Source organism: Lupinus angustifolius, chromosome LG06, assembly GCF_001865875.1.
Source record: "Lupinus angustifolius cultivar Tanjil chromosome LG06, LupAngTanjil_v1.0, whole genome shotgun sequence".
NCBI lineage: Eukaryota > Viridiplantae > Streptophyta > Magnoliopsida > Fabales > Fabaceae > Lupinus > Lupinus angustifolius.
This window is the reverse complement of record NC_032014.1, coordinates 12,356,232-12,381,518: the sequence shown is the minus strand read 5'-3', so window position 1 is coordinate 12,381,518 and position 25,287 is coordinate 12,356,232. Positions and strand designations below refer to the sequence as shown.

General features: G+C 33.1%; 3 protein-coding genes across 10 annotated transcripts in view; 1 reads left to right on the top strand and 2 right to left on the bottom strand.

Moving 5' to 3' along the window:
- LOC109349915 (internalin-I) lies at positions 1,611-12,196 on the top strand. 8 transcript variants are annotated; one of them, XR_002108054.1, is made up of 6 exons: positions 1,611-2,033; positions 2,698-2,915; positions 4,400-5,003; positions 6,044-6,550; positions 6,638-7,127; positions 7,382-7,645. XR_002108054.1 is itself a non-coding variant. In XM_019590979.1 (6 exons), exons 1-5 carry the CDS (start codon positions 1,691-1,693, stop codon positions 6,748-6,750), a joined length of 1,785 nt encoding a protein of 594 aa, XP_019446524.1. In that variant the 5' UTR covers positions 1,611-1,690; the 3' UTR covers positions 6,751-6,792; positions 12,069-12,196. The 8 variants fall into 8 exon arrangements, 7 of the variants coding, with proteins under 7 accessions (XP_019446524.1, XP_019446522.1, XP_019446525.1 ...); XM_019590979.1 differs by lacking the exon at positions 7,382-7,645 and adding an exon at positions 12,069-12,196 and having other exon boundaries at positions 6,638-6,792; XM_019590977.1 differs by lacking the exon at positions 7,382-7,645 and adding an exon at positions 8,007-8,407 and having other exon boundaries at positions 6,638-6,792.
- Positions 11,820-15,153, bottom strand: LOC109349916 (nucleoside diphosphate kinase 3-like). The gene is made up of 7 exons (XM_019590981.1): positions 15,038-15,153; positions 14,474-14,614; positions 13,658-13,695; positions 13,356-13,406; positions 12,883-13,050; positions 12,679-12,791; positions 11,820-12,229 (listed from the first exon to the last, which is right to left on the bottom strand). Exons 1-7 carry the CDS (start codon positions 15,114-15,116, stop codon positions 12,106-12,108), a joined length of 714 nt encoding a protein of 237 aa, XP_019446526.1. The 5' UTR covers positions 15,117-15,153; the 3' UTR covers positions 11,820-12,105.
- Positions 23,569-25,287, bottom strand: part of LOC109349913 — a 4,758-nt gene continuing 3,039 nt past the window's right edge. Inside the window, exon 3 of the mRNA XM_019590970.1 lies at positions 23,569-23,842. Within this exon, the coding sequence (XP_019446515.1) occupies positions 23,825-23,842 (18 nt within the window). The 3' untranslated portion in view covers positions 23,569-23,824. The remainder of the gene's footprint in view (positions 23,843-25,287) is intronic.

Sequence of the window (25,287 nt, the reverse complement as noted above, 5' to 3'; positions counted from 1 at the left end):
TTTTACATTATCTTCACAGTTTATGAATGTATTTTCTAATTTTTAGAATTTTACATGTGTGAAGCCGTGTTAGTTGCTATGCTTCGTGAGTGGCAACTTTTTAATACGGCTGTAAAAATTTGAGATATGTGCAACAAAGAACTTACCACAACCTTAGGTAACCCTCACTGTGGCCTCACATGTATACCACAGTAAGTGGCGTAGAACACTTGGACAATGAATTTAGTGGAATAGACACTTTTTTATGGGTAAAAATATAATTTCTTTTGAGATAGGTGAGTATCTCTTCCAACAAATGTTTCTTTCATAAAACATGTATATCTGCCTAGGAATCTAGTAAAAATTTATACCATTAACTAACAATTTTGGTACAATTTGCTGTCGTTAGACTTGGGTCTTTGGTTTGATTACTTAATTTCATGTGTGTTTTAAAGATTCATGCTTAAATGTTTGGCCATACTTGCGTGCCCATAAAGGAATATAATTTTCTAAAAATCTCAGACATTGAATTTATAAGCTATCATAAGCAGGACAGTCTACTATTTAAACACATACCTACATGATATTATGCACAATTGTGACTTTAGGTATTGCTCTCATGTATGACTTTAAGGTTACACACGTGTTATTCTTCAAAAGATGCCCAAGTGAAACTCACATGTGATATTTTTTAAAAGAAGGACAAAAAGTACACCGGTTGCATATGTTATGGAACTTTACCAATGAGGTATTAGTATATGATGTAAAACCTCACTTGATTTTTATGTATCATATTAAACTGAATGTTTGATTCGTGAAAGTAATACTTATTGAAATGACAATTACACATACCGAAAGAGTTTAATCATTTAACCAAAGTTTATAATCAATAATACTCTTACTTATATAAAAAATTATATTACAACTTTATTTTGAGAAATTGTTTTTGGTGAAACTATGTTATTGGGAGACTATGCTATATATAGGAGCATGATCTTGACATATTAAAAAAAAATTTTAGAACCTAGATGTGACCTATTTAAAAGTTTGACATAGCTTGTTAGTATATTTAAAGATATGTTATACTATATAATATATTAAAATTGATAAACATGTCTATATTTAAATAGCTTAATAGACTTATTTTAATCAGGCTCATATAATCCTAACAATTAAATTATATTATATTATATATATATATATATTATATTAAAATTAGATATATAATATTATTAGTTATATTAATATAATATGAACGTTATTATATAACATAATTGAATAAGTCGATCTGTTAGGCTTAATAGATATTTTGGATGACATAAAATCTAACGTGTTAAAGTAAATAGGTTTTTTTAAAAAGTCTAATATATTTATAAAAAAACTGACTTCACCTATCAAGTTATAGGTCAGATAATAATAATATGCTTCTGCTGGCGATCCGACATTTTTCTGCCCGAAGAAAAGAAAAGCTATTTTTTTGAAAAAAAAGAATAATTTAATATTTTCTGATTAAAAATGAGATATGAATATTAAAGGTGGATTATGAAACTCAAATCCCCCGAAAAACGATTCGGCCCATGAACCGTCGCCACAAGGCCCATGTTAACATTTATTTTGCAGAGAAGAAGAGCAAAGGAGAAGGAATTTTCTTTCCAAATCTAAATCCAAATCAAAGTAACTTGAGAGACACAGAATTTATTTTCAGCAGAAGATGGAGATGAAGAAAGAAAACGAAAGTGAATTGGTGAGGTTATGCATAGAGGCAGCGTGTCAGAGCAAAGAAACCGTTGACAAATGGCGGTTGCAGCGGCGCACTCTCGACCGATTGCCGTCTCCTCTGGCGGACGCCCTCCTCCGTCGCCTCCTAACCCGGCGGCTCCTCCATCCTTCTCTTCTTGAAGTTTTCAAGCACAGTGCTGAAGAAATCGATTTGAGAGGTTACACTGGCGTTGACGCTGAATGGATCGCGTATTTGGGAGGGTTTCGCCACTTGCAATATATGAACATCGCGGATTCTCATCGTATCACTTCGTCTGCTCTTTGGCCTATAACAGGTTCCTCCTCTGCAAATTATAGTTTCCTAGCAACAACATTGGTTTTTCCTTTAAGATATTCTAGTTTAGTAGCAAATTCTAGATGTTATGTTTTGCACAACTAGCTGATATGTTAATTGATTGATTCGGAAAGCTTTGATAGTTGATGGAGGTAAAATGACATAAATCTCTAACAGGTCGTTAGTTATGTCAAGTAGCTTATCAAATACGAGTCGTAACTTATTGAAATACATCTCTTTACCAAACACCAATTGCCAGCTTATTTTTAGTCAAATAAGCTTGTTCGTTAGCTTAAAAGCTACTTGGTGGTGTTATCAAACATGCTCTAAATTGATCTATTACAAGATCATTTAATTTTGATGCATTGTGCGTAGTTATTATAATACATTTATAATGGTCAAGACTTTTTTTATTGACATGGGGATACTTCACATTTTTACACAGTTAGTTCATTACAGTTAAATTCATACCATATTGGTCTGTTGGTGTAAACAGGTTAAATAAGCGTTTATTCAATAAGTTATTTTAAAATACAACTAAAAAGAGCTTACTTCCGTAAGTTTCTCTAATATGCTTATGAAAAAACTATTCTCACAAGCTCAAATGGTTCCCTTTAAGCTCTTTCAAATTCTAGTAGTTGATGCTTAGTTGGTTTTATGTTTAGGAATGAGCAGTCTTAAAGAGTTGGATCTATCAAGATGCTCCAAGGTTAATGATGCTGCAATTAATCATATTATTTCCATCGCAAATTTGGAAAAGTTGCACATTTCAGAAACAAGTGTAACCGCCAAAGGGGTCAAACTTCTAGCCTCTCTTAAAAACCTGTCTCTTCTTGACTTGGGTGGTTTACCCATAGATGACATGTCATTAACTTCATTACAGGTAATTTCATTTTTCTGCTGAGGATTCGTTCACAATAATGATAATGATGATAAATTTAACACCAACCAGAGTATGCATCATACCTGCCATGCATATAAAGTTTCATCAAAGATCAAACATGTCAATGTTTGTTTTCTTCTCCAGCAATTTTCTACTTCATCAGTGACAGACCGAAGAACTTTAAGATGTGGGTCGAGAAGTTTGACTTATGTGTGTCTTCAATACTTAATACAGTCCCTTGCATCCAGTTAGGAGTTAGGGCTGAACATATGAAAAATGAAGTTTATATGACTTAGCATTGTAAATGTTCTTAATGGGTTTTAATGAGTTAGAGATATTGAATGATTTTCTCATCTTCAATACATTGGTAATACTTTATCATTTTGGAAACTTTTCAGTCACTTTTGCAAGTAATTTATTCAGACCATGGGGCAAACATGGATATAGTTCTAACAAATTAAAATTGGTGGGGTCATTTGTCCCCACTACGCCTAATGTAGGTCTGCCATTGATGGAAATATTTTCCACTTCATCACATTCTCACACTTGTATAGTTTTATTAAGTTTGTTATGCAGCCTGACTCCGAACATGATAAATTGTTATGGTTCATTAGTTGGATTGGTTAAATTCATTCTTTAAGAGCATCTTTAATGCTTAGCATACGTCATGTGTCCTAGTGGTTGCCACATCATCAATTTCTCACCATACTTTCTTAGCTAACTCAACACATCAAACCCTTAGCACATTTGATATGCTAAGATGGACCAACATATCAATCACAATATTTATTCAATAAAAAATTCCAATGTTCAATAGTTGCAAACTTGCAATGGCAAAAGCATCCAGGGGCAAATTTATTTTCTTCAAGCTTTTATATCTCTGACATGCTATGTTACTTTTGCCCCTTGGCTCATATGCTTCACTAAGCTAATATGCTAAGTGGAGCTTGCCTCTTCATATTGCTGCAGTGCATGTTACCACACTAGCTGATATGCTAAGGTGTTAGCTCACCTTGCTTGGCATAGCGATAAAGTTGCTCTAAGTTATTTGATAATATAATTGTGGTAATTTTTGCTCAGGTGTTAATACATCCGATACCTTTTTTTGGATTGATACCTAAAAGTAAACATTGTTTGGTACACCAGTGATTTTTATTTCAAAGATGCAGATTTATATTCATATTGTTGACAATCTTCTGCTTATGAACTCAGAATTACTTTTTGGCAAAAATGATTATTTGTTGCTTTCTATCTTTTTCCGATTAGCTAGGATTTCATATTTAATTGGATTCAGTTTTGCATTGTATTCCAAGTTGTTGCACTACATATGTGTGTGTATATATAATTCTCATTAGCTAGGATTTCATATTTAATTGGATTCAGTTTTGCATTGTATTCCAAATTGTTGGACTATATATGTGTGTCTATATATAATAATTCAATTGCTCAATGCGCCTATTTTCCTTTTAAACCTGTCCTTTCAGGTGCTGAAAAAGCTACAATATCTTGACCTCTGGGGTAGTGAAATATCAAATCAAGGTGCTGCTGTTCTCAATACGTTCCCCAAGTTAACCTATTTAAATCTTGCTTGGACCAGTGTCACAAAATTGCCCAATTTATCATCTCTTGAATGCCTCAACATGAGTAATTGTACTATTGATACTATACTTGAAGACGATAAAGCTCCTTTGGTGAAGCTTATCCTCTCTGGGGCTACATTCCTGAATGAAGATGAAGCCTTATTATACGCAAATACAAATTTCCTGTCCTTTCTAGATGCAGCCCATTCCAACCTCTGCAGATTCTCCTTCTTAAGTAAAATGGAAGTAATAGAGCATCTCAATCTCAGCTCATGTATGATGGGTGATGATTTAGTCGAGATGGTTGCATGCGTTGGTGGAAAGCTAAAAAGTCTGAATCTGAGTGGTACTAAGGTCAGCTCTGTTGGATTAGGGATTTTAGCTGGACATGTTCCCAATCTTGAAAGTCTGTCATTATCTCAAACACAAGTGGATGACACTACCATCCTATTTATCAGCATGATGCCTTCATTAAAGGTTGTTGACCTGAGCACTACAAACATTAAAGGTATTTGTTTAATACTGTGATTTATAAATTCTTGTGGAGTACCTGTAGCGGCTGACATAGTTGCTATTCTGGTTAAATCCTACTATTTCTGCAGCTATTAGTTGAGCTTTTTAACTTTACCTTTGTACAGCTCCTCACTGTTAATATTTTTTACCTTCAATTTTTAGACCACTTCAATAGTTGTTTGTACTTAATTTTCTTACTGTTTTCTCATTTTTGAGGAAGAACAATAGGAGTTAAGTTCTTCCAGACATTCACATGTGAGGCTAAAGGTTCCCTTTCTTTAAAAAAATAAAATTTATTCACATGCAGATCGAGAAGTTGATTGGAAACCCTACTTAATTTTGCAGACATATTGTAAACTATGTCTTTAATGAAACCACCTATTCAGCTTTTTCCTGTATGTCATGCATCAATATGTCAGGAGATAAAGCTCCTTCACTTGTATCTTATCTTGTAGGTTACCTGACAGAATCAAATGAGTTTTGTCGGGTATTTGTGGTATAGATTTGCATAGCTGCTTTCAGTCAAAGAAATTGAGAATTGCAGAATAGTAAGAGAATCTCACACTATTAACAAGCATGCATGCCATACGAATAAAATTTAGTGGTTGACTAATTTGCTGAAGGATTTGAACTCTGTTCTTAGGTCATGATGAGGCGTGGAATATCTGTTTTGGGTCATATAAATGCGAGATTTGGTACTATATGGAGATATGCGATGTAGACACTGTTTTTGATTAAAACCTCTCATCATAATTATTCTTCCTCAGTGACCTAATTTCTCATTTTGGTTAATTAGTTAAAAAGTTGGCCACAATGTTTCTAATACTTTTTGCCATTTTTATTGATTAAGCATTTATATTAAATGCTAGTGTGGATTATTTCAAATGATTTTCCTACCTATTTGTCGGTAAAATAATTCATTGAAGTATTATATATTTGCATCTCTCTTGTTGTCTCGTTATGTCTGTATCTCTCCATTTGCCACTTATAGCTTTAATGTTGTCTTTATGCTTCATATGTGTACTTTGGACTCAGGTATTTTGCACCAGGGCAGGAATAACCTGGACTTGGTGTTCTCTCTATCGGCTCTACAAAATCTTAAACAGTTAGAAAGATTGAATTTGGAGCACACACAAGTTATGGATACATGTTTATGCCCTTTAGGAAGCTTCCAAGAGCTGAGATATTTATCTCTTAAAAATCCTTCTCTTGCAGACATTACATTTGACTATTTATCATCAATTCCTAAATTGACAAATCTCAGTATTTGTGATGCGGTATTGACAAATTCTGGTCTTCATATGTTTAAACCTCCTGAAACTCTGAAAGTGCTGGACCTCAGTGGTTGTTGGCTCATAAGTGAAGATGCTATCCTAGCATTCTGCAGAGTTCATCCACAAATTGAAGTAAGACATGAACTTTTGACCTCCTTTCCTTATGACCAAAGTGGACTTAATTATTCCTCTCCTTCTCGATTAACTTCAAGCCCTATACAAGCAACTAAGAAGAAAGAACACATGTCTGTGTCTCCACATTTTATAGGTAATTGCTAAATACTTTCCTAATTTTTAAGGTTCTTTTTTTGGGGGTGATTTATATCATTTGTTCTCTTTTCATTTATTTTGGCAGATCAACGATTGAAGTATAGCAGAGACGATTTACTTGCATTGCAGTTTATGTCTTTGCCTTTTGCCTCTAGTAATGATAGAAGCACTTCAGTATTCGAGAAAAAGTTGGAATGAATGGCACACTCTTTTTTGCGATTATACACACAGATGGCATTGGTAATTTTTTTCATCATCTTTGTCTTTCTTTGTCATTGTTGATTATGCATATTTTGGTTGATTATGTGGATTAGTAGCATATTATTTTATTTCATTTTAATTTAGATCAGCTACTGGTACTGTACAATCTGGTTATGTGCATCTGTTTGTAGGGTAGGGAACAAATGTTATGAACACATGTGCCCTCCGGATTATTTAATTCAATGTTTCGATAAGTGAGGGTTTTCACCCGTTGATATAAAAATCGTGCAACTTGTCTACACCGCGGGAAAGCTGAATCATGTTCCTGATAAAGAAACACAATGTGATAATGAACCTGAATTACCTACTTGTAGGTATGCAATGTGAATTAGGAGGGGCTTTCTATATGATCATTCTAGGTTGAGAAAGAATATTTTATTTTTCTACATAATTGGGAAGTGCATAGGGTATTTATTCAAAATTGGTTCTCCAAGTCTGTTACAAATAAGGAAATAAAGCAGGAGAGAAATCAAAGAAAAATTCATGATAAAGATAAACTAACTAATCATATCAGAATTGATTTGATTCAGATTATTCCTCCTAAACTGGTACCAATGAATCTGGACAGATTTTAACAGTCATTGCATGATTTCGCTCACACGGGATATGAAAGATTGCTTCAACCCTAGCTTCTAAATTTACAAGATTGGTCAATCATGAGGGTGTTATTGCTCAGAGGAAAGATTGCATGTTTTCTATACTTGTTTTACACTTGCTCTCCTACTTGATTTGCCAGTTGAAACTTCTGTAAGGGTTTGTGTGGGTTAAGATATGGTCATTTTTTGGGTTGTGTCCAACACTTCAAGAGTTTGTCTGCTAGTTGAGTTTTGGAGGGAAATGGAAGCCTTGAGAGCCATGAAATACACTGGTGAGATGGCTCCAAAGTATTTTCTCTTCCTTTCCCTGCAAAACTCAACTCGCAAACAGGCCTTAAGGAGGCCAGGTTTGACATGTCAGAAATTGTGCATACATATGACACGACACATCCAATTTTATTGTAATATTATCCATTTTCTTAGGTAGTTATTCCAATGTAGGAATATAAAGAGAGAAAGAGACAAGCTGAATCTTGTATTGTGAATTTGTGATTATACTAACTCAACTAATGGTAATTCTCCCGGATATAGTGTTTTTGTTATATTGTGCTGCTAATTATTGCTAGGTGTCTGAATTTTTTACATTGTTTCTTGTAGCAATGTTTCTGAAGTTGAGGGCAGTAGAGGACCCCATGCTTTTGACTCATCCCTGTGTTTTTAACTTGGAAATCATGTCGCCCCTTGTAGTGGTACTTTGCAATATTTCTGACGGATTAGCAAATATAAATATGTTAATCATAAGGAGGATACCGAAATCTGTAGATTCAGCTTTGCCTCAATATCTACTGGGGACTGAAGAGTAAATGCTTGTGTTTTTATATTCAATGTTCAGTTTGTCCATTGTGTCGTTGAGTGATCAGGTATTGTCAAGTTTGTAAATCAACCAGAGTCTTATAATTTCTAATTTCTGCTATTTTCCTTCCTTTCTATAAAAAAGTTGTCCAAATTTATTTTACTAACTTGGAGTGAAAAGATACATTTTTGCTGATGTATCATCTTCTTTTAATGCTTTGATAGCTATCCCTAGCTTAATCATATTACACACCCATTCTCTGGGTGCCAATCCAATGCTCCATAATCACGGTCTATATTGTGTTAGGAATCTCATATTTTAGAATAGCAAACTCAATGTGATGTTTAAGTTGGACTTCTCATACCTAATAGATTAGTCTTTTGGGTTGGACTCTCCTCATGAGCTGACTTAAATATCACATTGAGTTTGCTATTTTATTCAATATGAGGCTCCAAACATTGTCGACCCTTAATCTGGAATGCGACGTGGCATACCTGAAAGTCCTAAGAAATGCATGGGAAAGAGGGTCAGATTAACCTTGAAAAAGGTGATCCAAAAATGGATTTGACCTAAAGTTTCAGGGTATGTCCGACCAAAGATTTTACCCACCCAATAATGAAATCTTGCAAATAACGAGAGAACCATAAGTTAGAGTGATATAGCTCACTAAAAGAGATGTAGGAGGGGGCTTTAGCTTTCTCGTAAGGATCCTAGCAATAGCAGGAGTAGTAGGAGGACTTTGAATGAAATAGAAGAGTACTAAGAACTTGTGACTTTCCTTCAAGCAGGAATAGGAGTCCATAAGTTGCTATCGAACTTGGGATCTCTTAGAATCTACTTCAATGTTTAGAAATTGGTTAATCCATAAAGAAAGTATAAAGATACATGTTCGTGAACTCTACTTTTGGCAGAAAATAGCCAAAAATAGGTGTAGAAATGCTCAAGAAGGGCTTTAGTAGTGATCAAGCCGAAAGCGACAAGAGAAAAAGAAAGCCCTTTTTATATTCTTAGTAAAGATGAGGGGTTCGCGTTGAAGTGAGTTGTGGCCTATGCGTGCGATTTGACATCCAAATTTAGGTGTTGCAAAATTTGCCCTTCAAATCCCAAAAGGACTAGGAACTGACTCCCCAAAAAAGAGCTGGTTGTTCCTAACTCACCTCTCTTTGAACTACCCAACTCAGGTTTTCTTTCGCACTATGATGAGGGACTGACCGTTGACCCAACTCCAAAGTCTATCCACTCATGGGGTTGTCTAATCCTTAGTGTTACCTCTTGTTCCTCCTTACTTAACCTTTTTCTTGCGTCTTTCTTTCCATGTTTAAAAAGCGGGTTATATAGTATTCATCTCTACTTGGTGATAAAAAAAAGCATCCTTATTCTATTTGATCTCTCAGAGATTTCGAAAAAAATGGACTTTCTGTAGACCCCAATGACCAATCCTTCCATGAATTGCTAGGGATCTGATAAATCCAACATTGATTCACTCAAACGTGTCAATTGGACAGATGCGTCCATAGTGACTAGGGTGAATATCTCCTATTCGAAACTTGTTGTACGCCTTGTCAATCCTCTAGGGCCCAACTCAACTTTCTTCCATGAACTATTTGGGAGATCATACAAGTTACTCCTTAACCTCCTAATGAAAGGGGGTAGCATCTTTCTTTTAAGCTCATTCATTTCCTAAGACAACTCTTCTTATTCTATTATAAGATAATCCAAACAGATCTAGGAGCTGAAAGACTCATGTTTGTCTCTTTTTCAACTTCAACATGAATGCATCAACAAGCACTTCCATATAGTATAGATTGTCATGACATGAACTTTGTCAAAAAATTAATTCCAAGCCAACTCCTCTTCCTATTGATCTCGCCATACCTTACTAGCTGGCTGGCTCCGTCTCGCCCTACCATATATGTTAAAAGAATATACTCACTACTGCATTGTGACAAAGACTAGAACTACCTTCGCGTTTGGACCTTTGATTAATTAACATCTTTTTTATTGACATCCTATTTCTTTCTTGTTAATCTTAATCCATAGGAGGTCAAATTTGAACTTTAGTGTGCTATTCAAATATTTCAGTGTCATTCTCAATCTAACAAGAATGGAATCACGCTCTATAGGATTTGAACATATGACGTCAGGTTTTGGAGACTCGTGTTCTACCAAACTGAACTCAGTGCGATTTCTTTTCATAAATAATTTTATGTAGGATAAGGACTCTTATCATACAGCTCTTTTTCTTGCTCTTATGGTGTCCTTTTATTCTCTGTTGGTTCGTTGCGCCTTTTTCACCAATGAGAGTCCAGACTAGAGCTCACCTGATTCATTCTTCTGTTTATTCATTCATCAGTCTCGTCAAAAGCAGCTGAACTTAATATCAATGGGAGGTTCAAATCCTCTATCCCAAAAGTTTGGGTTCACTCTCTAATTATTTGTCCTAAGTTATCTCTTTTTTATTCGTTATGTGTCTTATTCATTCAGTCCATTTTTTTACAAATGTATCTGAGTGAAATTTTTGGTTTTTTTTATCACAATCATAACGCAAGTCTTTGAATATGTTTATAATATGGGAATAGAGTATCTCCTGGTATAAGGAGATAAATTATCTTCTTCTGCTAGTGAAATCATGACATGTATCATGTTTCATCATTTTCTATAAAAATATTTTTAAAAATAAACAAAATAACACACATGTCACATTTTTACTGGCCAGAGGAGATAAGTTATCTCCAGATATAAGGAGATACATTATTCTCTTATAATATATATATTAAACATACAATTTTTTTATATTATATGATAAACATACTTACAAACTAACATCTTATCCTTGAATAATGAGCAAACAAGCCTCATATTAATGATTAACAATATATAATGTACTATTGTAGAAAAAAACAAAATTAAATTTAAAAAAACAAAAATATATTTTATTTAGTTGACATATTACAAGTAATCTCATGGAGATACCCAAATCTCACTCAATTGAAAAGGTGAGTAGCCGAATTAACATAGTAGAGAAAGAGGCATTTAAATTATAATTCAGATTGAGTAATTCAAAGAGAGAATAAAGTTTGAAAAGTTATGACAACTTTCACTCTATCAACACTGACCTGATGTAATCCTTTCTCTTTTGCGGCTTTATTTACATATTAATATTTGGTAATGTACCTTAATTCAGCCTATATGAAGCCCTTTTCGTGACCAATTCTCAATGAAAGACACCAATTGGTAGGACTTAAACACATGATGAGAGCCTAATCCAAAAGACTAATCTATTAGGTGAGAGTGTCTCATGGAGCATTGGATTGTCACCCACCGAATGAGTGTGTAATATGGTTGAGCTAGTGAGTTGATATATAAGCAAAAATGTATGAATATCTATGAATGATGTACAAGGTAGAGATCATAGTATAAATTTAGTATCTATGCATTGTTAGTATAAATTTTTTTGTATTTATTGCACATTATCCGCAATTGATTTGCATTACTTATGTTTGAGAGTCAACATATAAATAATAGATTATGTGTTCACAATATAAAAAACAATTACACTTTTGATATATGCCTATTAAATCCTAAGAAACATCCCATCAGTAAATAAGGTAATAATATTCTTAAAATGCACCGTCTCTTATCACTTTGGAAGAATAGCATGTCTTAACTTACATTAGTGACATGAATAATTTGTTTCAGAACTGTCTTATGGACCCATGAAATGAAGCAATTCTCAGTTGGGTGAAATATTAAATTTATTGGTGCTAATGTACTATTCTCAATCCTGCTTATTTGTGGCTTCTATTGTTCAATAATGCCATTCATACATATAATTTATTCCAAAAACTCACTCTATATTTTGACAGATTAAGCTAGTAAAAGACTGAAGGTGAGGGATAGAATTTAGTTGACACCATAAATCCACTTCTCAGCATTGCTAGTGAAGCTAACCAACTCCTCTGGCTTAAACCACAAATTAATCTCATCCTTAGCAGTCTCTGGACCATCACTTCCATGAATGATATTTCTGCAGGGCAATAATTGTGATGATCAAATCGATTGCATTTATAAATTGAGTGTAATATCTATGTGCTATCGGTGTAAAAATTTATAGATGTATACTGCATTATTCACTTATATTAATTTTTTTAAATAGTCAATGATAATTAAATATTAATGGTAGATGATGTATTAACAATGTAAAAACTCGTATAGGTGCATTTTTTCTCTAAATTTTAATCAGGTAAATGCTTCCGGTACATTATATGTTTTCCTGGGAATATATTCTCTCATTTTTATTTTTCACATGAAGAAAGACATATACACTAAGACCATAATCAGTCCCCTAAATTCTGATAGGTCCTAACTTTTTATGGTCTTTGTCTAATGTGTCTAATTCTCTGGTCCCTATTTTCTCACAAGGTGTGTAAAAAAACAAGATGAGATCAACTAATATAGCATTTGTAAATATAGTACCTTCCAACAACAACAGCAAGATCACCCCTAATAGTTCCAGGCTCTGATTTCTGTGGATCTGTTGCTCCAATTAGTTTGCGGCCGTATGTAATAACTCCTTCTCCTTCCCACACCTATGACATCAATTTTGGGTAAATAAAAAAATACAGATTAGAAAAATGAGCTTGTTTGATTCCTTAGGCAAGAGGTTGAGTCATTTCTAACCATTGCAACGACAGGACCAGAGCTAAGGAATTCACTCAGCCCATTGAAGAAGGGTTTCTCTTTAAGAGCATGATAATGCTTTCCTGCAAATTCCTTTGAAGGAACCACCACTTTAATTCCCACAAGCTTGTACCCTTTGCGCTCAAAGCGGGATATAATCTCTGAAATCTGCAAAAGAATGACCTCAGATCCTAAACTTATTAAATGGATAATCGCAACGTGAAAACGTCGAAGAAGAAAGAGGTAACACGACCATGGGGACAGATACTTGTCCCTCACGGATACAAATAAAGCATGTGTTCCTATTGACATTATAATGATGTATATACACTCCTTGTTAGACACGCATAATATTTGAAAGATAAAAACTAAAATTTTGATTGGTAACTGCAGAGTGTAAATAGTTATTTAGAATTGCCAAGCTTCCTTAACCCATATAGAAGTGCAAGAAAAGAAATGTAGTTTCACGTTACCAGCCCTCTCTGCACTCCATCTGGCTTAACGGCAATGAAAGTGCGCTCCAACTGAGAAGGAAAAAGTAAACACATGAGAATGATACCAAGAAAGAAACCAAGCAAGATTGAGAGTTTTTTTTGTACTACTAAGGGTATCTTTCACCTTGTAAGTAAGGAATTAATCATTTTCTGGGTGCTTGATTACTCCCAGGAATTAAACCTTTGACCTTTTGGTCATTCTAATGGTGGAGCCTTACACCATTAGACTAACAAGAGTTTAAACAGACATGAAGATGCAGTTAAAAGAAAATTACGTGTACCTCGGCAGCATGCACCTCTTGATCTTGAAGCATGTAAGCTACAAGACATGGCAGAATAAAAAATCAGCAGTAGAATATATGGGTAAAGGATGCATACTTGTAGTACTTGCAACATCCGAAAAACACTCTCATAGCATAAAGCAAATCACCGAGACTTTGGTCCAAGTTAACATATATAAATTGAGTCAGACTCCTCTCCATTAGCCAATTAAGTTTTTTTATTGGATTTTATGGGTAAAATTGGAATGTCACTATTAGTTAAATGATAAAAGTGTCATTGTTTTAGTTTTTCTATTTATTTCTACCTAACTGTCATCTCCATTAAAAATATCATGATCTTGCATGCCATTTATATGTTAGACTGTTACACTATTCATGGTGAATGCGACAAAAAAACAAAAGCTAACACAAATAGGTTAAAAGAATAAGCATGAATTGTTTACTTTAGATTTTAATGAATTTTTTGAAAAACTTTTAAGATGATGGGGATATAAAGTGAAGTAATAAGTCTACAGCACATCCAAAATATTGATTTTATCCCCAGACATCGCTCTAGGGCAGTGCAATTTAATTGGAAGGGGTTCCAGAAGCTACAATGTTAAAGTACAGCAAGGTGCAAGGGAATTGTATCAACATAAAATTAGCCATGTGCTGCGCATTTGTCGCACACCCTTACACAAGCTCTGATATGTACGATTAGAGATGGAAAATCGTAACTAATATAAATACATATTTTTTCCTTCATGGACTCAAACAGAAGGAAAAAAATGATAAAACAGAAAGTGGAATTGTTTCAAGAGATATTATTGTCCAAACCTGCTGCAGGAAGAGCAAGAGCTCCTGCAATCCATGTTCTGAATCCACTTTCAGAACCAGCCCTGCCATAATTTGAAGCGAAAACAGGCGCTTTTCTGGTCAATGAAACTGATGCAGCAGCTGCAATGGCGCGTCTTCCTTCTGCAATGATAATCATGCATTTACGAACCTAGTCACATTGTTACATAATTCTTTCATTTATCCTACCTATCCACCGATTTCACCATATGGCGTACCACATATCGGGTCAACATAAATAAGGTCTCATCATAGATTAATATAAAAAAGTGACGAACTGTATAATGAGGGAAACATGCATGCATACCAGGTAACTATACCCAGTCACCTCACGGTAACAAACACTATTTTTTATCTTTCACATTTAAATGAGAATGAAACAAATGAAGGTAGTTTTGGAGTGCGATCCTTCATATAATAATTTAAGGATCTGAATGACCGTATCCATTTATTGAGAAGAATAAGAGATGTTATATAATATAATGAAAAAGTGGGTTTAGAATAGAGTATTTTTTGCATGAGAAAAATAAGATGGTAAGTTAATACCAGAATAAAAACGAGAGGGGGAGGCTTTGGAAGCAGAGAGAATGGATCTGGCGAGTTTGGAAACCTTTGAGGAAAACATTTTCTTTGTTTGTTTGTTTGTTCTTAGCGTATGACACAAACAAGATAATGCGAATGAAGGGGATCGAAGAGGATATATGTGACTCTGTGAGTGAGTCTGTGCTCCTTGTGCGTGTCTAGTTCTTAACGTAAGATGATATATAATACCGGAGTAACTATTTCTACAACTAATTGCTGTTTCAAACGGTTAATGTGATTTAAAAGAATAAATTGTATTATTTTTTCTGTTTTTTTTGTTTCAATAACATTGATTTGAGACATAGTTGTTTATGATATTGTTTGGAACAACATAAAAATTGAGCAATGAGAAACATACTTATTAATTTTATTTCATGTCAAAATTTTATTGGAATTAGACATGATTATGAATATGTTCTTGGGACAGCTTTGTTAAAAGGAAACCCAAGTATTTCAAAAAATGAAGAAAATAAAATTAGTTATGACATATTTATCATAATATTATTACTATTAAAACAAAAGAATAAATAGGAACTGCGCTATTCAAGAGAGGATCTATGTTCATAATACATTAAAGATGATTTATTTCCTTAATAAATGTAGTCAAATTAATTATTTAATTATTTTTATGATTACGTTTTGGAGTATTTAGTCTTTATCAATAAATGAATTGATGACTCATATTTTTAATTTTAACGACAACCTGAATTTTAATGAATTAAAATGATTATTCCCCATATATTATATAATAATATTTTTGGTTATTCACTTTCCTTTTAATGGTTCACACTTTTTAATGCAATTTCCTCTTTTCATAGTTTATTATTTCATTTAGAGTTTAGTAGGCATTTTTTTTTAATTTTTGTCCCTTCACCTACTACTTGATTTTACAATTTTCATTAAGAAAACTCAATTAAATTTATCTAAATAGAGAGAAATGCATTGATTTAAACAACTAGCCTCAAAAGATAATTTTTTCAGTAATTACTGTTGAGATTAATTCAAATACATGTGTAAGCCTATTTTAGGCTGAATTAGGCAGTTAGTAGGTTGTTATTTTGTTAGTTATTGACTGTTGCATTATGTTAGTTGGCAATACCTTCTATAAAAAGGATATGCCTATCACATTGTACAATTGAATAATTCTAATGAGAAAATACTCCATTCTCATCTAACTCTCTAAATCTCTAACAAATTGGTATCTAGAGCAAGTTCATTCCTGGACATGTTTTTCTGCTTATTGCAAACACTACACGTTTGAGAAGATTCGCACCTAGAGGAGCTGCGTGCTTGGAGAGTGATATCACGTCTTATTCTTGGAGGATCGCGAGGAGTTGCGTGTTGATTGGGTTGAAGCTGCGTGTTTGGCCTGACTCAGAATCTTGGGGTTGTGTTCTTAAGGAATTACCAAAGAAAGATTGGTCATGGGTGGTTCGAATGGCAATCTCCCCTCTATGAATCTTCCAATACTCAATGACAAGAGTTGGGAGAGATGGAGTATTCAGATGAAAGTTATTTTTGGGTTCCAATAAGAGCTTGGTGGAAAATGGTTTTCAACCAATGGTACAGATTGCTACTGATGCCCAGAAAACATTTCACAAGGAGATGAACAAGAAAGATTGCAAAAAAATGTTTCTCTTGCATAAATGTGTTGATGATACAAACTTTGAGAAAATTGTGAATGCAACCTCTGCAAAGGATGCATGAGATATATTGCATAGAAGCCATGTTAGAGGAGATAAAATCTAGAAGGTAAAATTACAAACTTTGAGAAGGCAGTATGAGTTACTGCAAATGGATGAGAATGACAAGGTTGGAGAGTACTTTACAAAAGTACTAAGCATCACAAATCAGATGAAAGGGTGTGGGGAGAATATCACTGGTCTAATGGTCATTGAAAAAACACTTCAATCCTTAACTCAAAAGTTTGACTACATTGTAGTAGCTATTGAGGAATCAAAAGACATAGAAAAGATGAAGATTGAAGAGCTACAAAGCTCTTTGGAGGCTCATAAGATGAGGTTATTTGATAATAAGGCTGAGAAAAATTTAGAACAAGCATCGAAGGTAGAGACAGTGAAGCATGAAGATAGAAAGAAGAAGAAAAAATGGAAAGGAAAGGGTGGCAACAACAAATCTTGGTGGGCCTCTCATCAAGATAGCACAAGACAAGAATTTGACAAGCCTGAATCTTCAAAAAGGAGAGGAGGTCCTATGATGAATTATGACAAGCAAAAATTCTCAGATAAGACATGTATAGTGCTTCAATTGTCACAAGATGGGGCATTATTCATATTAGTGTTATTCTGAAAAAGACAAACACAAGAGGCATAATGATAAGGAGGGTCATGTTATTCAAGAAGATTCGGAGGATGATCCAATCTTAATAATGGTTACTACAAATTCATAAGGGCCATGTTCTGATTTATGGTACTTGGACAGATGATGTTTAAATCACATGACCAACTACAAGAATTGGCTAGTTGATTTTGATGCATCTAAAAGAAGGAAAGTGAGGTTTACTGATGATAGAACCTTACAAATAGAAGGAATGGGTAATATAGCCATTCAGAGGAGAGATGTGAAGACTACAATCATTGAGAACGTACTATATGTTCAAGATATGAGATGCAATCTTCTTAATGTTAGTCAACTTGTGCAAAATGGATTTTCTGTTTTTATGAATGATGATAAGTTTTAACTTTATGATTCAGATGAGAGGCTAGTATTGAGGACATGCCTAACTAAGAATATAACCTTTCAAGTAAGCACCAAAGCTATTGAGGTTCAATGCCTTGCTGTAGTGGGATCAGAAGATGAATGTTGGCTTTGGCACTCAATGTATGGTCATCTTAACTTCAAAAGTTTACATAATCTAGGAATCGAACATATGGTTTGTGGAATTCTTATTACTGCAATGCCTAGAACAATATGTGAGTGCTGCATGGCTGGAAAACAAGCTACAAATACTTTTGAGTCAAGTTTAGACATGAGGGCAAATGATGTTTTAGAGGTTGTGCATTCAGACATATGTGGACCATTTGATGTGTCATCACTAGGTGGAAACAAGTATTTCATCACTTTTGTTGAGGAGTATAGCATAATGTTATGGGTATTTCTGATCAAGTACAAACGTGAATAGATGGTAAAATGGTAAAATACTGAGAATACTATAGTTGACAGGCAAAGTGGTAAAATGATGAGAACAGATGGTGGAGGAGAGGTCAAAAGAATTTGAGAACTTTTGTTTGAAGAGTGATTTACAACGTGAGCTTACAGCCCCTTACACTCCTCAACACATTGGTTTGGCTGAAAGGAGAAATAAGACTCTACTCAATATAACTAGAAGTATGATAAAAGATAAGAATTTACCTCAGAATTTCTCGGGTGAAGCAGTCACAAAAACAACTTATATTCTCAATAAATGCCCTACAAAGAAGCTGAAAGACAAGGTTCCTAAGGAGATATGGTTAGGGAAGAAACCTATTGTTAGCCATCTACAGGTCTTTGGATCTCTATGCTTCAAACACATACCAGACTAGAGAAGAAGAAAATTGGAGGACAAGAGTGAGACTATGATATTGATTAGTTATCATCCAATTGGAGCCTACAAATTGTATGATCCATTTAGAAGTAAGATATAAATAAGAAGAGATGTTATTGTCCTTGGAGATGAACACTGAGACTGGAAGAATAAAAGAAGTTGCTTGAGGCAAATTCCCATTGATGTGCTAGAAGAAACCAGGAGTGGGATCACAAAGATCCTGATCAGTCACAAAGAATTCAGAGGACAAGGAATCCACCAACAAAGTTTGGGGATTTTACATCAACTCCTGATGGTGAAGTAAGTGATGAAGGGGATTCAATACAACATTTTTCACTCATGGCAGATGTTGAACCATTAGATGTGACTGAGGCTTTGAAGAAATCAGTATGGAGAGAAGCTATGGTGAATAAGTTGAAGTCTATTGAAATGAATCGTACTTGGGACCTTATGTTCTTGCCTCCAAACATGCATCAGATTGGAGTAAGATGGGGTTTTAAACAAAAATTAAATCATGATAGGTCCATAGCCAAGCATAAAGCAAGGCTAGTTGCAAAAGGTTGGATTGGACTATTTTGAAGTTTTTGCTCCAGTGGCCAAAATAAAGACAATCAGATTGGTGGTGGCTGTTGCAAGTGCAAGGAAATGGTCAATGTATCAGCTAGATGTTAGCCACCCTCTTAGATTATAGAAGGGAAGATAAAGATGGTGTACAAGTTGAGATAGGCTTTGTATGGGTTAAAACAGGCTCCTCGAGCCTAGAACATGAGGATTGATTCATTCCTCTTTGAGCTTAAGATTGTTAAATGTTCTATGGAACATGTAGTTTATGTTAGAGCAAAGGAGAAAGGCCAAAATTTGATGATTATATGCCTCTATGATGATAATTTACTGGTCATAGGTTCTAATCCAAAGGAAATTGAAGAATTCAAAGATATTATGAAGTCTGAATTTGAAATGATGGACTTGCGAGAGTTAAGCTACTTCCTATGAATTGAATTCAAACGTACAACTAACGGAATTATCATGCACGAGATGAAATATGTTAAAGAAATGAAGAAATTTAAAATGGTTAGCTGCAATTTTGTCATAACTCCAGCTGAGATAAATGTGAAGTTAAAAAGTGATGATGAAGGGGAGACAGTGTGGATGAGACTATTTTCAAGCAAATTGTTGTCTCACTAGGGTTCCTATGTAACACTAGGCATGACATATGCTATGGTGTTGGGTTGATCAGTAGATTTATGTGTAATCCTAAAAGAGTACACATGGGAGCAACTAAAAGGATATTGATATACTTGTCATGTGCCATAGATTATGGAATTTTGTTTCCAAGCTGTGTGCAGATGCAGGAAGTGGAGTTGATTGGCTATTCAGACTCAGATTATAATGGAGATTTAGATGAGAGAAAGAGCACATCAGGATATGTATTTCAGCTTTTTGGTTCTCCAATCTCATAGTGTTCTAAGAAGCAACCTCTTATAGCATTATCATCATGTGAGGAAAAATATATAGTTGGTTCCTATGTTGCTTTCACGCTATATGGTTAGAGGAATTATTAAAGGAAATACAAATTGAAGTCAAGAGGCCACTATATGAATATGATTTTCTCAAATGAAATATTATGTTATTACATGTAAAGATTATATATCCTATATCTGAACAATAAGAAAGTGAGTTTACATGGACATTCTTTACTAACCCTAGCAGAAACTACTTTACGAACATATTAACGAGTCCACACCAGCGAGACAAACTTACTTGGTTGGTGCACCTTGACTGAATTAGTATAGTCTTAGTGTACCTTTTAAATTTATTATGGAACTAGTGCACTTTTTAAAAACTCAGCAACCTGATTGTCGAGTTTGTTATTTTTTTCCTAAATCAAATGAGACTCGGCAACCACGTTAAAGTGTTTATAAAATATACAATCTTTTATTAATCTCGACACCTAGAATGGAGTTTTACATATATATATTTTTAATTTCTCACTCCAAACTGCTCAATGGGAATGGAGTTTTTCCATTAATTCATATTTTATTATACTCGACACTCAGATTAGATTTTTTCTTTTTGTCCCCTAAACTAAAGTCTCCAACTTGAATGGAGTTTGTAGGTTTTTTTTTTTAAATTCCATAAACTAAAATCTCATTACTTGCTCCTAGAATATCAGTTTAGTAACTTCATATTTAGCTTTACAGACCTGAAAAGGTAATACATCTATTTAAAGCAAAATTAGAGAAACCCAACTTTAAGGGGATTGGGGAAGACTTTTAGAGAGCTTACACAGACTTATAAGTTATGAATATAGTTTGTGAAAATAAACTTATGAAAGTAGCTTATAAAAATAGTTTGACTACGTATAATCTCTTACTATCTTATTTCAATAAATTTATCATAGAATCTTGTGTTTTGTTTATCTTACTTCAAAAATGCTTAATTGAATGAGTGTTTAATTAGGTTGTTTAGCAAAAAGAAACTTTTAAGCAGGAAAATAGGTAGCTTTTAATAGAGTATTAGAATAGACACGAAGATTAAAAGTGAGACATTATGATTGCAATAAAAGATGGAACCAATTCAACCAAAGATAAGAACATATAATGGTTAATTCCATAATATGCATCAAAGAAGATCTATTCTTATTTTTACCTTTTCAAGTGAAAAAGAAAGAAAAATGTATAAAAAGGAATCAAAATATTTTCAACTGATAATATATATTGAACATGTTTCTCAATAACCAGATCTCCTATCTTGTGAAACCATACCAACATTAACAAAATTATAATTAATTGAAACAGTTTAGAACCAATCAACTAAGTTTATATAGCAAACTAAAGCACTCACATTTAATCAAATAGGTTGTGGTCAACCAACTAAGCACTAGGGCACAAAAACCAATTAAATAAGTAATATCTCTTTGGAGGTATGTAAAGCTAAATATAAAGAGGTGGTAAACTGATATTCTGGGAGCAATAAATGAGATTTTAGTTTAGGGAATTTAAAAAATCAACAAACTCCACTCAAGTTGGTGACTTTAGTTTAGGAAGAAAAAAACATCAATATTAGTGCGAGTATAATAAAATATGAATTAAAGGACAAATTCTACTCTCATTAACAAGTTTGGAGTGAGAAATTTAAAAGAATAATACGTAGAACTTCATTCTAGTTATCTAGATTAATAAAAGATATATATTTTATAAACACTCCAATGTGGTTGCCGAATCTTGTTTGATTTAGGGAAAAAAATAACAAACTCGACAATTAAGTTATCAAGTTTTTAAAAATTGCACTAATTCCTTAATAAATTTAAAAAGTACATCAATACTATGATAATTGATGCACCCAACAAATAAATTTGCCCACCATGGCTGGCGACCAAAGTGATGTTGAACACCTCATCATCTAACAAAGACAAAGGCCATAAGACCATGATCAAGGTATCAATTACTTCATGTCATCATTTCAAAATCATTCCTACTAAACCATTATTATTAAATCGTCTCTATGGTGAAAATGTGAAATTCCCTAAATTTGTTCTTAAATTAGTGGTGGAAATAGGTTAGGTAAGTTATGATAGACTTATTATATGATATAATAGATTAAGTTATATTTTTTCATAAACAAATCACATTTAAATTTTTTAAATAGTTTATTTAACTTAATAGGTCAAACTTTCGGCCATATAAAATGTTTATTAAAACTAACAGACCAACCTATTTAATTATATTATATAATAATAGTTATATTATCCTTTTTGAATATAATTATTATTATTATATATTTATATATGAAATTTCAATATAAAAAATGTATACGAAAATATAATTTAATTGTTAATATTAGATAAACTTATTTAAAAGTTAACATGTTACATATTTAATGCATCTATTTGCCTATTTAAAGGCAAATCTATTCGCCTATTTAAATTCCTTATAACCAATCTTGGGATTTGGTAAGCATTTTGCTTAGCATTTCCCACCCTCCATTTTTTTTATTCTTATCTTGTATTCCTATAGAATATGGTGTATTCTAATCCTAATCTGATTCTAACATATTTGTCTGAGAAAATTTGTGATATTTGCTTCAAAGAATACTGCCACAATTTATTTCTTAGTTGTATTGGCGATAATTTTATTTCTATTTCCATGGTTTTATATAATTTAGTTATGTAACGATCTTTTTTTTATCTGTTTCCTTACCTATTATTTTATCCTATTATTCTGCATACCTCATTCCTTAAACATTTTTTTATTTACCAAAGCCCCATTATTCCGTTTTAAGGTAAGCAAAACATAGAAATATATCTGGTACAATGTAACGAGCTAGCATTTGGGCATCATGGGCTATACCAGCAACATTGACAACAACCTATGCAGCTTGTGACTTTTGGAAAACGTTAAAAAATCAATTGAAAATGAATTTTTTTATTTGTATAGATCACAAGAAACACAATGGCTGTCCCAAAATATATATTAATAAATGTGTCACTTCCTGATTGATTGAAAAATATGATAATTAAGTATTTTTTTGACCAAGGAAGTGATACACTTTTTGGAACAAAAAATTTACTTCCTAAATTATCAGGTTGAGACACAATGATGTCAACTAATATGGACTCAAGTGGGACAAATCGCAAAACGGCCGCATTTGTTTTCATTTTCCAGGACATTTTTTGCCTAGTTCTGACATTAATATCGTGCCCTATGAATGGATGAAATAATTTGATTTCAAGGCAACCAATTTCTTTTTTGGTATGTTGTGCCTTTAAACACATTAAAAACCATTAAATTAATAACTTTCATCAAGTGTTTACATCACAAATAGAGACCAAGAGAATAATTTTCGACTATAGGACACCCGAAAAAAGAAGAAAATAACTCACTCTTGATAGTGATAAAACCAAAAGTTGTGAAAACTTGGCACACGAGTTTTAAAATAAAATTTGATAGACTTAAAGGCAAAAGCTGTTATATTTTCAAGTAACAAAAACATTTTAAGCTTAAAATAAATAGTATTGTTTTCAATTCAATCATGTTTGTATTCCATTATTGACAATTTGAATCATTTATCCGTTTCAACATAGCATCCAATACGAAAAGAAAAGGAACCATCCAAAGTGAAGTTTGATGAATAAGAGGCACATAAAATAAGTTCAACAGAGCCACAATCTTCTTCAGTTATAGCAATGCTGTTTACATAACAGTCTATTAGAAGCGGCCACCCAACTGCCAAAAGTCCAAAAATAACAATTAGTAAAATACAATGTATGATGAATTGATAGGCTAGTCTATGCAAGCTTCAAAAGTAGCTCAGAATTGTTTAAGATCAAGTAGTCATATATATATATACACACATATATAGTTGTTATTGTGAAAAATTGAGCACAATTAATATGGACCAATAGATTTTATTTGAATGGTAAAGATTAAAAGAAAAAATGCACTAACTAACTTTTAATCATAATCAATCATTCATCTATGGTTGTAATCTATGGTTGTAAAGTCGCAAATTTATTATTCTCATAGCTCAAATGGATGTATCTAGTGAGAAAGGTAAAATTATATGAGAATGAAAGGGTTGATTCTTAGCCTTCGGGATTAAAATCAAAGGCTTGGATTAAATGTCGTTTTTTTAAAAACTCAGATTCCTTCCACTTTCCTTCTACATTAGTACAATTGAGCCACCATGGAAGCAAAACCATATCATCCTTCACTAATCACATCTGAACGAAAGGACATTAAAACGCTATCTCTCTTTCATTATCTCCAAATCTATCCCCATATAAATCATTTTCTTCTATTGCTTCTCTATTTTTTCCACCTATTAACTCTAACCTTTTTTCATCCTCCACAATCTTCAATCATAGAACCTCTTCATCTTTTTTTGGTTTCCTGAGGAACTTCCTCCATCTCTATTCTCTAGCTCCAGGTTCAATTTTCCTGAAATTTATTATAGTTCTAAATTGACCTCGCCCCTTACAGGTGGGTGTGGTGAAGTCATTTGTCCTCTACAACTTATTTTGAGACTTCCCACCATTGCTATAATGCGTCAATGAGCAAATGGAATGTTTTTGATGCCTCAATAGAAGCATAAACTTGAAGGTAGATTAAACGTTAAAAGGATTTGGGGAAAGCAATATAGATGTGTGAGGGTTTAAAAATGAGCTAATAATCATAGCTCGATGACTGAGAATCAACCCTCTTACCTCATAAATTTGTCTTTCTCATTATATACATCCCCTATATATATAGTGACTCATGTTATAACAATTCTCATATAAAAATTGTGAAAACAATAAATCTGGGCCTTACAACTATACTAGATGATTAGCATTAAAAGTTAGTTATTAGACACATGATCACTTCTTTTAATCTTGACCGTTTAAATAAGATCCAATGATCCATCTTAAATGTTATCATTTTTTACAATAACAAATGTTGTCACCTAAGTCACTTCCTATATACATATATATATATATACATATATATATATATATACATATATATATATATACATATATACACATATATATATATATATACACATATACATCTATATATATATATACACATATATATATATATACACACATATATATATATATATATTTTCAAGTTGTTTTATGACTAGTTTTAACTTCTTCTGTTAAGTTAAAACTTCTCTTAAACCA

Coding starts and splice junctions, on each gene's coding strand:
- LOC109349915 (XM_019590979.1), top strand. CDS start 1,691: ATGGAGATGAAGAAAGAAAACGAAAGTGAATTGGTGAGGTTATGCATA. Junction 2,034..2,697: donor TGCTCTTTGGCCTATAACAG/GTTCCTCCTCTG, acceptor TTTTATGTTTAG/GAATGAGCAGTCTTAAAGAG. Junction 6,551..6,637: donor TGTGTCTCCACATTTTATAG/GTAATTGCTAAA, acceptor TTATTTTGGCAG/ATCAACGATTGAAGTATAGC.
- LOC109349916 (XM_019590981.1), bottom strand. CDS start 15,116: ATGTTTTCCTCAAAGGTTTCCAAACTCGCCAGATCCATTCTCTCTGCT. Junction 13,051..13,355: donor ATGGAGTGCAGAGAGGGCTG/GTAACGTGAAAC, acceptor ATTCTTTTGCAG/ATTTCAGAGATTATATCCCG. Junction 12,792..12,882: donor CTGGTCCTGTCGTTGCAATG/GTTAGAAATGAC, acceptor TTGATGTCATAG/GTGTGGGAAGGAGAAGGAGT.